We start from the raw sequence: 11,682 nt of genomic DNA, 5'->3' as shown, positions 1-11,682 counted from the left end.
GGGAAACATGGGAAAGTGTTGGACAAAAGCGGTCACTCCGGCTGTTTTCGCTGGGCTCGGAGCGTTTCCGGGGAGGGTTCCGTGGCGATTTTTTTGCTGCGTAATCGGCCCAGCGGGGATTTCGCTTTCTCGGCTCCCCGGACAGAGCTGCTCTGCCCCCGCCGCGCCCGCTGAGCCGGAGCTGTGGGACCCCCCGCCTCCCCACGGCGCGCTCTAGGGAGACCCGGGAGAAATGTCTTCCCGCCCCGTGTAATTTCTTTCTGTTTCAGCTCGTTAAAACCTCACAAAATCGTGGCAGTTTTCACATCCCTGCTACTGCTCAGTTGTGACTGATTTGTTTTAAACCAAAGTTCTCGGCTGATTTATCCTTGTTATGTGTTTTTTTGTCTGTCCGGTAATGTTGCTTTTCCAGTAAATGGTCTGTATAATAAAATATTGATAGATTTATAATTTATGCATAATGTAATCTAATCATAATTATAGTGGGAAAATACTGAAAATATTTTTTTTCCTTCCAAGACGATATTTTTTTTTTTTTTTTTTGCTGCTCTGTATTTCCTGTTTGGAGCTGCCATCTTTCCAAATCTTGGAAGCTTGTTCTCTTTGAGGAACTGACAGCAGCCTCTTGTGCACCGGCTTTCTTTGTTGTTACTATTTTACCTTTCATAAGTTTTATAAAAAGTTCAGACTTTCTCCGCTTCACTTGTTACAGGACACTAAAGTTTTTCCAAAGAAGTTCTCCACAGTGAAACTGATAAATTGGTTACAAGGCACTAAGGTTTTTCCAAAGTTCTCCATAATGAAACTAATACATTGATGCATTTATGGTCTTAATATAAATGCTTAGCTTATGTTCCCCGTTTGTTGGCATCTGAACTTTGCTTTATGCTATACTGTAGAGGGGATAGTTGCCTGCTACATTTGCATTCTGTCCTTGCATCTTTCAAAACATTATGCCCAATTTAAGACTAGGAAAAAACAGACACAAAAAAAAGAAACTGCCATTGTAGTTTCATTCTATATTTTTTTTACTTTGCTTGCTTCCATTTGTTTTTAACATACAAGTAAAACTTTTGGCATTCCTCACCTCTCTTGTATTTGGATTCTCATTCATTTTCACAAGTTCAGCAGTCTGTAGCTGCACAGGCCTGAAAGCTTATCAGGCTTTAGCCATTACAACAGCTTGTAAATAAAAGGTACCAGCTCTTTAGAAAAGGTGCCTCATCCTTAATTATAACTTGCAGTTTTGTTTCTCATTTAAACACTCTTTACGAGAGGAAATTCGCCTTATACACTAGAGGAGTTACCACCATGATGACGATTTTAAACACCTTCAGTCCAGATGTAGGGGCATTTTGACCACAACAATGTTAAGTCATACAGGAAAGCTGCAGGTGGTTGTGTTTGGTGCAGGCTTTAAATGAGATCATTAATGTTTGTCTGGAAAAAGATAATTGTAATTGTCAACCCAATCTCTCCATGGAATGCTCTCATTTATCTCTTATCTTCTTCCCCTTCTACTCCACAAGAAATATCACTGTCATAGTATATGCTGAGTTGGAAGGGACCTACCAAGGATCCTTGAGTTGCAACTTCAGGATCTGCACAAGACCATCCCCTGAGAGTCACCATGTGCTTGAGTAGTTTCATATTCTGTTCAAAGTATCTAAACATTGCCTGAAGAATCTAGTTCACACTCTTTATTATGAGGTGCATCACTAGATTTATCTTTGGAGGCAAGTAGTGAACTTCTTCATGCAGATGTTAAAAATAAAAGCATGCACAGCAAGAATCCATTTCTTCAAAGTAAAGATGTAGAAACCCAGCAATTGCCTTTCTATACCTTGATTCTTACAAAGAACATTACTAGGCACTGCATAGCCACCACCAAACCAACTGTGATACAGCAGCTGCAGACCGGCTATCTACACCACTGAAGGAAATTAAAAAAAACCCCACAAAATAACAAACAAACAAAACAACAACAAAAAAATTAAAAAAAACACCAACCAAAAAACCTGTTTGTAGCCAGAATCAGTAACTACATGTTAGGCTAAAGATACAGAAACTACCCCACAGCAGCTGCTTTACGGCTCACCTTATGTAAGCCCTGACAGGACAGTATGCTGATTGAACAGTCAAACCATACAAAAGTAAACAATCATTTTTTAATTCTTCAAGCTGAACCAACTTACATTTTTTAAAGATCCAGACTACTCATCCTACAGGACACTTGTTCAGTGATGGATGGGAGGGCAGGGTACAAGTTTATAATAGAGGCACACCCACATAATGGGTGCCACACACAGCTCTATCCTACACTTGGCACGCCCTGCTTTCTATCTGTTCTCACCTGCCACCACCAGAGCAGGCAACACACTGTGAGGGGGAAGTGTTTCTGCTGCTTCAGCTTCCTAGATAGCTGATTATGGGCACAGATGAGCTCCGGATTTGGCACAAAGGGAGTGGCTCCTACAGGAGTGGTGAAGGATGGTGGGGTTGAGGAAGGAAAAGAGTCTATTTTGGCAGAGGCAAGTTAAAAGACTTTCCTCATGAGGGTCTAATTTGATAACAGATAAATCATCCTCTTAGCAGTACTGCACTTACTTGAGAAGGCAAAACCCTAATTCACATATAAAAATTAATAGTGATTCAAACCCAAAAAGCTTTATTGTTCACTTCATAATCTGCCTACTGAAAGCTCTCCCCTTGGTGTGGTAAAGCTTCCATAACTGTGGGGGAGGAGGCCAAGACAGACACAGAAGACTGACAGCAAATCTCAGCCATAGCTGCAGTGTCAGGGGTACAGCCTTCGTGCTGGGGAGGTGCAGAACAGCAACACCTGGAAAGCAGCAAGCCAGAGAGGGAAGGCTAGTGCTATGGGAGAAAATGAAATTGAGCACTGGTACGGCAGCAAAGGGAGGGAAACAGTACTGTGAAACTAGGAAATATGAAAAGCACAATAGGTACTCATTCTGTGATAAAACAATCAAATAACAAGAAACTGTTGATCAAACATATATAAACCAGGAACAAAATCTTACAAAATACTGTCCTATTGAAGGTAGTAACAGTACTTTCTTCCCTCAGTGAAAAATGAAAATGCTCAAAACATCATTGTGCTCAAAACATCACCACACTCCGATCCTGGACGCTGCTTCTGACCCACCTTCTCATTTATTTTTCAATTAAAGTGAATGAAGAACACAGCACCACAGAGTCTGGGAAAAATGCTTATCTGATACACTAGAGGTAAGTCAGCTTTTTACCACGGACATTAGTTCATGAGGAAAGTATTATAAATCCCATGTATGGCAAGACTCGAACTTTCCCCTGCCCCTACGAGACAGTTATAAAAACCTGTTATGTTACAGAATTAAAAAAATAAAAGTAGCAGCATTCTACTAAAAATCACTGTATAGACCATTGATGCTACTGAAATATTGCAGTGAATGCAATTCTTTCTTTCTGCCAGCATCTTCCACATATATATTGCAAGGGAGCAATATAATTTATTACCTAAGCACCAGAAAGATTGCCAGGTTCCACTCAGATGTAACAGCCAGAAGATTCAAGAATGCTGTAGCTTCTCAAGATTCAGCCGAAATGATTCAGAGAGACTTAGACATTTCACTGCATCAAATTTTATTGTTTTTATAAAAAAAAGATAGAACCAGATGCTACTTTTAAGTGAAATCATTTATTACACCAATCTGTTTTATAGGAGGTATATATATATTTTATCATTAAGACAACTTCAATAAAATGACTATCTACAAGAAGGACTTTGATTGTTTTATTTTCATGTCACCATACATGAACAAATGAATTTTATGTCTTATTAAAACATTTTACTCCGTATCAAAAATGTACACGTTTTAATAACCATTGATATGGTCTGAAGGTATTTTTACATTTAATTCATTTAATTTAAAAAATAAGTGTAATTTCCTCGCTGTATGTGTTACAGTGTAAGCTTAACTCATCCTATACATAATAAAAGATTGTGTATACAGATAATTTTTCATGTTGTCACATACCTTCATGTCTGAGACACAGGTGGGGAGTTTGCATTTCTTTTTTGCAGAAGGTTAAAGTATGTACTGATGTGAGCACAAAGCAACATTTCTTAAAAACAAGACCAGTTTGAATGGCACAAGAGTTAGCATTTTTATAAATTAACAACCGGAGTTCCGCATTATGGAAACAGGTACATGAGATTCCAGTACTTTCCTTAGGGCTTGGCTCGCTGGAAAAAAACCTGCAAAAATTATTTTTAAATTAAAACAAAGGCAATGTAAGACATGGAATGCTTGAGGTGTAAGGGGATTTGTTTGACAGAGCTCATTTTTGTGTTTAACATACTGGTTAACACATTAAATTCAAGAGTGTGACTTGTGCTATTTGTTTATGCTCACACCCTCAAAAATGATCTGTTCTGACACTCTCTACAATTATAGCATGACATTATTGCTTTTTCAGCTATTAAACAAAAGCCATGAGAATATCAAACTACTGAGATGGCAAGGTGCTAAGAATGAGTGACAATGTTATAGATGTAGGTTTGAGTTTGTTTTTGTTTGTTCTGTCTTTCCAATTAACTGCTTTGCTCCTTTGAGATTCCCAATAGGAATCTATTAAAAACTACTAAATTCAGTATTTTGGTTTTACTTCAAGTCACTACTATGACTGAATGGTATAGTAAAGTTCAAATGGAACTAAAAGCTATTGAAAGAAAACAATCTTTATACCTTTAAGTAATTTTTAAAAACTTTAGCATCAGGCTGCTGAAGTGCTTGACAGAATTCCTGTAAGAGAGAACAAAGAAATAACTAAAAGCAATAACTAAGAAGTAACTAAGTGAAGCAACAAAGCAACCCGAGATACATTCATATGTAAAGCCATTGGTATTCATTTGTATTTTCCCTAATGTACAACTGAAGAAAAGCATGTTATGGATAAAAAATTGTAAAAAGCTATGATAGTCCAAATGCATTCTAGGGTGAAAAATTTTTTGTTTGGTGTTATTTTTTTTTTCCAAATACAGGATATCTCATTCACTTTTAGTTGAGGAGACAGAAATAGGACTATCTACAAGGATTTCTTCAAGTTAAAATCTTTACTCCATGTGATAAATTAATCCTATTCTCATATGCAGTAACTGAGTAAATTTTACTGTGAGATGAAAAGAGGTTAACTTGGTAAATATCCATTTCTCCCCATTTAACACTTATGATTGTTAAAGAGTTTTCCAAATCTTCTTTTAGGAACTCCTACCTGGATTATCTCAGGAGCTACTTGCAAAGAAGGCAAATACTCTTGCTGAAGATACTGAATGCACTCAGGACCCTAAAGAAAAGCAGTACACATTTTTTTCATGCCTTTTTTTTTTTTTTTTTACAGATGGAAAAATCATAGCCCTATACTGTATGGTGGTCTACATCACCATTCCACAGAAAATGAATGCTTTTCAAATGTTTAAGTTATTCTCAGCTGTTAGCAAATAAAAAGATTTCTCAATCTTGGCATTAAAGGTTCTACTGCAATTTGGTATCCTTTGTTACACAGAAGAAAAACACACTAAAAATTGCACTGAAGTAAAAATTATGATAGAGCCAAACAGTTTGTTACATGTCAACTGTAAGAGATAATGAAATTAGAGTTGCCTCCATAATTAACTATCTGACATTTGGAAGAAATAAAATAACTGGGTATTAGCATCTGCCTACTGCTTTACCATACAACTCCCATTGCAAAATTCAATAGCCAAGAGAAGATGAACACAGTACTTCTCTTGTAACATTGACTATGTAATCTGCAGTGAACTAAGCAATAATAAAATGGAATGTCCAAACCTTTGAGCGAAACAAACATTTTGATTAACACTTCAGTTTTGGTTTTCTTTACCTATATTTATCAGGTAAGTTTCAGTACAGGAGAGATTACTGCACAAGCTGGCAGAATACAAACATAATCCAACAGATCTACCAAGGGAAAGTGAACCAGCTTTACTAATTCACACAAAATTACCCTGGAACTAGACCAGCAACAAAGTGAGCAGATTTTTCTCCTTAATCAAGAGTCAGTCTTTTGCATTAATTTATCAAGAGGTACAACTGCTGGATCCTGTATCCATGCACAGCATTATGATCATCCTGTTATTTTATATAACAGTACAGTAGGAATTCATCCTAGTAAGTATCTAACTTTTGGAAATTGATAAAACCACTAGTTAGTGACAGCTATTTCCTATGAAGTATGATAAAGCTTACCCTTTTGAGATGAATTGTTTTTAACGTCACTGCACATTCTGATAAAGCCTGAAATGTAATACAGAGCATTAGACTGTTGCATTGGTCTACTGGTTCACTATTCAAAGCTGAAGAACCTAATGAGACCCAAAACTAAAAAGGGCTAGTTCATGCCATTATCCCTTCATGTTCCCCTCACACAATGCCAACTCTTGACCTTCCAGCTTTTGCGCCACTCATCAGAAAATCAGAAAAAACTTCTGCACAGCTGAATCCAAAATGAACTAGAGAACAGCCAACTCCGTGCATTTGCTTTCACTGAACATTAGTTATTAGGTAATGCAGGTCAATGTTAAATACTTAGATCTGCAATTGATTTTGAGCCTAGGTAAACTACAGGATACACTACCACAATATTCAATAATTAATCATACAGATACCTAAATGTAAAAAAATCCTGCAAAACCTAAGGGATTTTATTTCTGAGATGACAATCTTTAATACCTCATGGCTATTGTAGGTTTGTTAGCTTCATTCAGCCTTACAGGAATTAATGCAAAAAAAACATCCATAATACATACCAGTACTGTCTGGGCATCTGCTAAGTCAAACGTTTGCTTCAAAGGTGCTAAGAAACACGCAGGAACAATGTGCTTGTAGACAAAGTCTGCAAAACCTACTGGTCCATCTTTACCTCCTAAAAAGAAAAAAAAAAAAAAAAGAAGTTCTATAATTGCTTCATGGGGAGTAGCAGATGGAAAGGAATTCTGGAAAGACATTCTTACCCCAGAGCTCCACCAGCTTAGAAAGAATAATAAAACAAGTCTTCTGTGCAATAGGATCTGGGTAATCCACCGCTCCTTGAATGACGGTGAACAACACACGTTCCACATTCTCTGCACCTTAAACACATTAAAATGAACTTGTTACTTCAAACTGCAGCCTAAAATGTTTTGGTACTCATACACTATTTTATATAAATACTGACCTGGAAGATATGCTTCAACTTCAAAATAGCTCTTTTTTGCACAAATCTCAAATATTTTTGGGAAGTTTCCCCTACGATGCAAGACAACTCTTATTTAGGTTAATTTTTTTATTTTTTTTTTAAGTTTGGTGATTTAAATCCCTCTTCTGGCCTTTAACACACACAAAGGTGAGGGCAGTACTTTGACCTGTTTACAAATAAAAATTTTGTTCTCTCTACCTCCCATGGAAGCGTTAATTAAAACTCAGCAGCACTGAAGTAGTGAGCTTATCTTGCAGCATATGATGAGATATTTTTCAAACATTTAAAATTTCTATGCTGCATCTATGCTTATTTGTTTGATCTCTTTAAAAATTTCTTGGCCCATCGCAACTACCAAGTGCCTCTTTCAAGAAAGCTCTCACTACTTAATGCTACTTTTTCCTGTCCCAGCAGTATCACCACCATTTTAGGACAGGGGAAAGGAATTCTGAGCTTCGTTTACCAGATGAGTCACTTGAAACTTTCTCAAGTCCCTATCCATTTGGATGGAATTTAAATAGAAAGAATCACTTAAAGTATCAAGCAACTAGATGTCTGACTTTAAATTCCCACTATCAAAAATAACTAATTTGCATCTGGCCAGTAAAGGTGAGGAAAACTTAGTAACTATGTATATACTACATGATGCCTTCTACCATAGATAATAAGATCAGGCAACACGATTTACTGATGTGTCCTTCCAAAAACAGACAGAATGAATAGTGGCAGCTGTAAGTGGTCTTGCCCAGCAGTCTCAACACTGCTATACATTGGTATGTATTGTACGATCTCCAATCCACCAGACAAGTACAATGATACATGAGGACTGGATACAGTGTTCTTGTCCTAACAGGCACAGCGATCACATTAAGCTGAAAAGATCAATAGGAAGAATATGGCTATTATAGCTGGATTTCACAACCCCAAATTCCTGTACAACAGGTAATTTGAATCAGGCAAGCTGAACACAGTATTTCCATTAATCCATTCTATTGTAGGACAGTTAATAGTACTTGCCAGGAACCGAGCTAATAACTTTCTTAAATAAAATGTAGGTGAGAACAACCATTGTACACTATCCTTTGAGAAACTGGATTCCTTACCCTGATTAGCTATGACTTCACTCATTCCACTGCCAGTTACCGTCTGCAGAAAAGCAAAGTAACTCCTCCTTAACATTTGCTTTTCTAAAGCAGCAGACTGGTCATTTTCTTCTGCTGGAAGGAGCAACACCTCAAAAATAGCATGAAGGAGTGGCATAAACATCTGTTGCAGAAAAGGTGAAACCTGTGTCTGTGAAGATCAGAAGAGGGTGTCAGCTCAAAAAGAGAAATTGAACATTAAGAAGTTAAAACTTAAAGGCTTGTTAGAATTCTCAGCTTGGATCCACTTTTAATGTTAGTAATTCCATATAATTACCTGCAACACAGCAAGTTGCATCAAGGTCACCATGAACATTACTGCACCTTGACTTACACACCACCTATTTTAAGCCTTTTGCACAAAAATAACTAGTCCTGTCTAGCCTCATTTTGTGGAGGAAAAGGCTTTTCAGGATTTTTCATCCTTCTGTTCAGACAGACAATTTCAAATTTCCTGAAATACCATCTCTAAGACATTAAAATTGGCAACAGGCCAGCTTTTATAGAACTTTTCTTTAAGGATTACTAAATTTTTCCTACTGCCATTACAGAATAAACTTGTCACACTTTTAGTGCAAAATATACGTAAGGGCATTAAATTAATTATGAATTGAAAAACTGAAGGCATGTGCTATTCAGTCACATCAGAAGTCCACAAAGAAGCAACTCATATGTTAATTTCTTAATGCTGAAGCAAGATTTTATCTTTTATCTTCTCTTTACTACACCTTTGAAGTATAGTCTCACCTTCAAGGTGAGACTATAGAAGCTAGGATCTTTATTTTACCATGTTACAATAAGAATAGTACTGTATCATACAAACTTAAACATTACACCTGAACATGGTATTTGTCCCATCTTGCTCCTGTGACTTTCTTTTACCTTCCTCATCTTTCATGGACTATTTTTAATTCTCTACTGTTATCCCCGATATAAATCTATATTCCTCCTCATACACATATTTTATATTTGTGTATCTCTATCTTCTGAAAATCTCATTATAAAAGATGAGAATTCACTTCAAAGCTTGTGTATTTGTAAACTAATTTGTAACATTAGCTTTAAACTTCAGTGGAGAGCATGAAGTTAATTGTGTCAATAGGAAAAATTTGCGATGCAAGTAGTATTTTAAAATATCAAATAAAAAAAATAACACAATATAAACATTTAAGACTAATCAAAGAAAAAATCACTCATTTAATCACTGCGAGTCCAGCAACACATGATTGTGATCAAAAACAATGTTTCCCAATAGCAGCCTTCAAAATACACTTACTAATTTTTAGGGAGGGTTCTGACACTGTTTTTCTGGAACTAGAAACAAATACCTCTCAGCAACACTTTGACTCTGAAAAGCTTATACACTATCATACCTTAAACTTAGCTGTTATTTGGTTTATAAGAGGAATGAATTCTTGAAGATCTTTTGCTTCACAATCTTTAAGCATGTGTTCAGAGGCAGAAGGAATGAACGGAAGAACTTCTTCCTCTAGGCAAATAATCATGCGGTGAAGGAAAGTGCGGACACCACTTCTCAGAACTTCCTTTTGTAATGGACAACTGAGAGCTGGCAGAAACGTTTGTAAGCAGTCCAGATAAACCTCCGAGCATCCACATTGTTTTACAGTTTGCTTATTGCTGAAAGCCTTGCTGGTTCGGCTGTAAAAGCACACATCAAGTTTCACATAAGCTCACATTCCAGTACAATGAAGAAGCAGTAACACTGAGAACAAACGCTTTCCAACCCAGGCACTAAACTACAATACTCCATTTCATGAACTGGGAACCAGACAGTGGAAGTAATGAACAGAATATTTTCATATGAAGTAGCATCACTTTGGCAGTTTCTGAGAGTTTAATTCTAACAATTTACTAACAGCATGATTAGATGAGCTCTGTACAATTCATTGAGCAAAGAAATAGATGCTGATTCATTATGAAATTGCTCTGTATACACATCCAAAGCAGACTCTTCTAAGGGGACTTAACTTATTTTCTCAGCTATCACAAGAAATTCCACAACCACTGATGACTTTCTAGGTCAATAAACTAGAAATGTCAGTCCCTCCTCCCAGTAAATTTCTTGTATTTCAAACCAGAAACATACAGTCTTACTGTGCTGTACCTACCTAGCAAACCCAACAGCATGATTGAGGCAGTCAGCCAGTGCCATCTGTCTGTCCTCATCTTGTGCCATCATCAGTTTTTCTAACAGTACTTTGAACTTCTCCATCAGCGGAGTCAACAAATTCCTCATCAGAACCTGTTTTCTTTCTGCAGAGTATTCGCTGTTAACTATTAACACTCCGGCTGTTTCATAAATGAAAAGTTGATCATCACTGCTTAACAGTGCCTGGTAGCCATTTTCCTACAATGGAAGATAACAGGCATAATTCACTAAGTGTTCTCTATCAAGGCTCTCTTCTCAAAGTTTATAGCCTTCTACATGTACAACCATCTCTACCCTTTACTCCCAGAAACCCACATAAGCAAGATTATTACAATTAAGTACAAAAGTACGGTGTGCAAGTGATCTCACACCAAAAAAGCAGGATGATTATTTGTGCTTAAATGTCTGCATGCTAAGCTTACAATTCAACAAGTATTCAGGCACACTGGTAAGTGCAAGCCTCACTCATTACAAAAACCTACTGCAAATACTCACAGGAGGAGAAAGTTCCATCAGGTCTTGTATTCTGTTCAGAACATCTTCAATAAAGGGATTCATTTGCTTACTGAAGTAAAACACAAGTACATAACACTACTTAGAAGCACATTCATTTTTACAGGTTTCAAGATACTTTATGTAAGCTGTGTATGTAAGCTAAACTCCCTTCTCCATATGGGAATCCCCTTTAAATATCAAAGCACTGCTGTAGAAAAATCTGGCTTACAGGTATGATGCTAGTGGTAGGCCAAATAAATACATGGCATAATGGGAAACAGCCATGTCTTTCTTTCCTTCTTTTTTTAAAAATATGCATCATTTAGGTGAATTATTTTGGACGGTTGAAAAATAAAAGCATGCTAAAATCTGAGCCAACACTCAGCTTCCTCTGCTTCTAAACGAAATACATATCTGTGAAATAAGACCAAAAGGACAGGACTGTTCAAAGGACTCCTACATTGAGTAAACTTCATCAGTATAAATTCTAGAAGAATTCAAAATTTAGTTAGGGACAGGGAAGAGTTACTCTTGAAAGTCTCTAGATCCACTCACGCTCAGCTCGGCTTACTGAGCAAAAGTAGAAAAGGCATTTATATTGTTGATCAGCTTTAA

At 36.9% G+C, this 11,682-nt stretch overlaps 1 protein-coding gene and 1 long non-coding RNA gene across 5 annotated transcripts in view; one reads left to right on the top strand and one right to left on the bottom strand.

Annotated features, from left to right (window-relative positions):
- The first annotated feature begins 116 nt into the window (after positions 1-116).
- LOC119708079 lies at positions 117-5,528 on the top strand. The gene is made up of 3 exons (XR_005258956.1): positions 117-249; positions 3,091-3,252; positions 5,404-5,528. It is a non-coding gene; the product is annotated as an uncharacterized LOC119708079 (long non-coding RNA).
- The window catches only part of XPOT (exportin for tRNA), a 27,835-nt gene continuing 19,770 nt past the window's right edge, over positions 3,618-11,682 (bottom strand). For 2 of the 4 annotated variants that reach the window (XM_038153976.1, XM_038153977.1), the window contains exons 16-25: positions 11,068-11,137; positions 10,532-10,770; positions 9,776-10,061; positions 8,364-8,553; positions 7,037-7,153; positions 6,833-6,948; positions 6,273-6,320; positions 5,278-5,349; positions 4,750-4,808; positions 3,618-4,260 (exon numbers count right to left, since the gene is read on the bottom strand). In XM_038153976.1, the coding sequence (XP_038009904.1) occupies positions 4,179-4,260; positions 4,750-4,808; positions 5,278-5,349; positions 6,273-6,320; positions 6,833-6,948; positions 7,037-7,153; positions 8,364-8,553; positions 9,776-10,061; positions 10,532-10,770; positions 11,068-11,137 (1,279 nt within the window). In that variant the 3' untranslated portion in view covers positions 3,618-4,178. Of the gene's footprint in view, positions 4,262-4,749; positions 4,809-5,277; positions 5,350-6,272; positions 6,321-6,832; positions 6,949-7,036; positions 7,154-7,203; positions 7,311-8,363; positions 8,554-9,775; positions 10,062-10,531; positions 10,771-11,067; positions 11,138-11,682 lie in introns of those variants that run through there. The other 2 variants (XM_038153978.1, XM_038153979.1) reach the window with 2 other exon arrangements.

Source organism: Motacilla alba, chromosome 1A (genome assembly GCF_015832195.1).
Source record: "Motacilla alba alba isolate MOTALB_02 chromosome 1A, Motacilla_alba_V1.0_pri, whole genome shotgun sequence".
NCBI classification, from domain to species: domain Eukaryota; kingdom Metazoa; phylum Chordata; class Aves; order Passeriformes; family Motacillidae; genus Motacilla; species Motacilla alba.
This window is presented reverse-complemented; position numbering and strand designations above follow the sequence as displayed.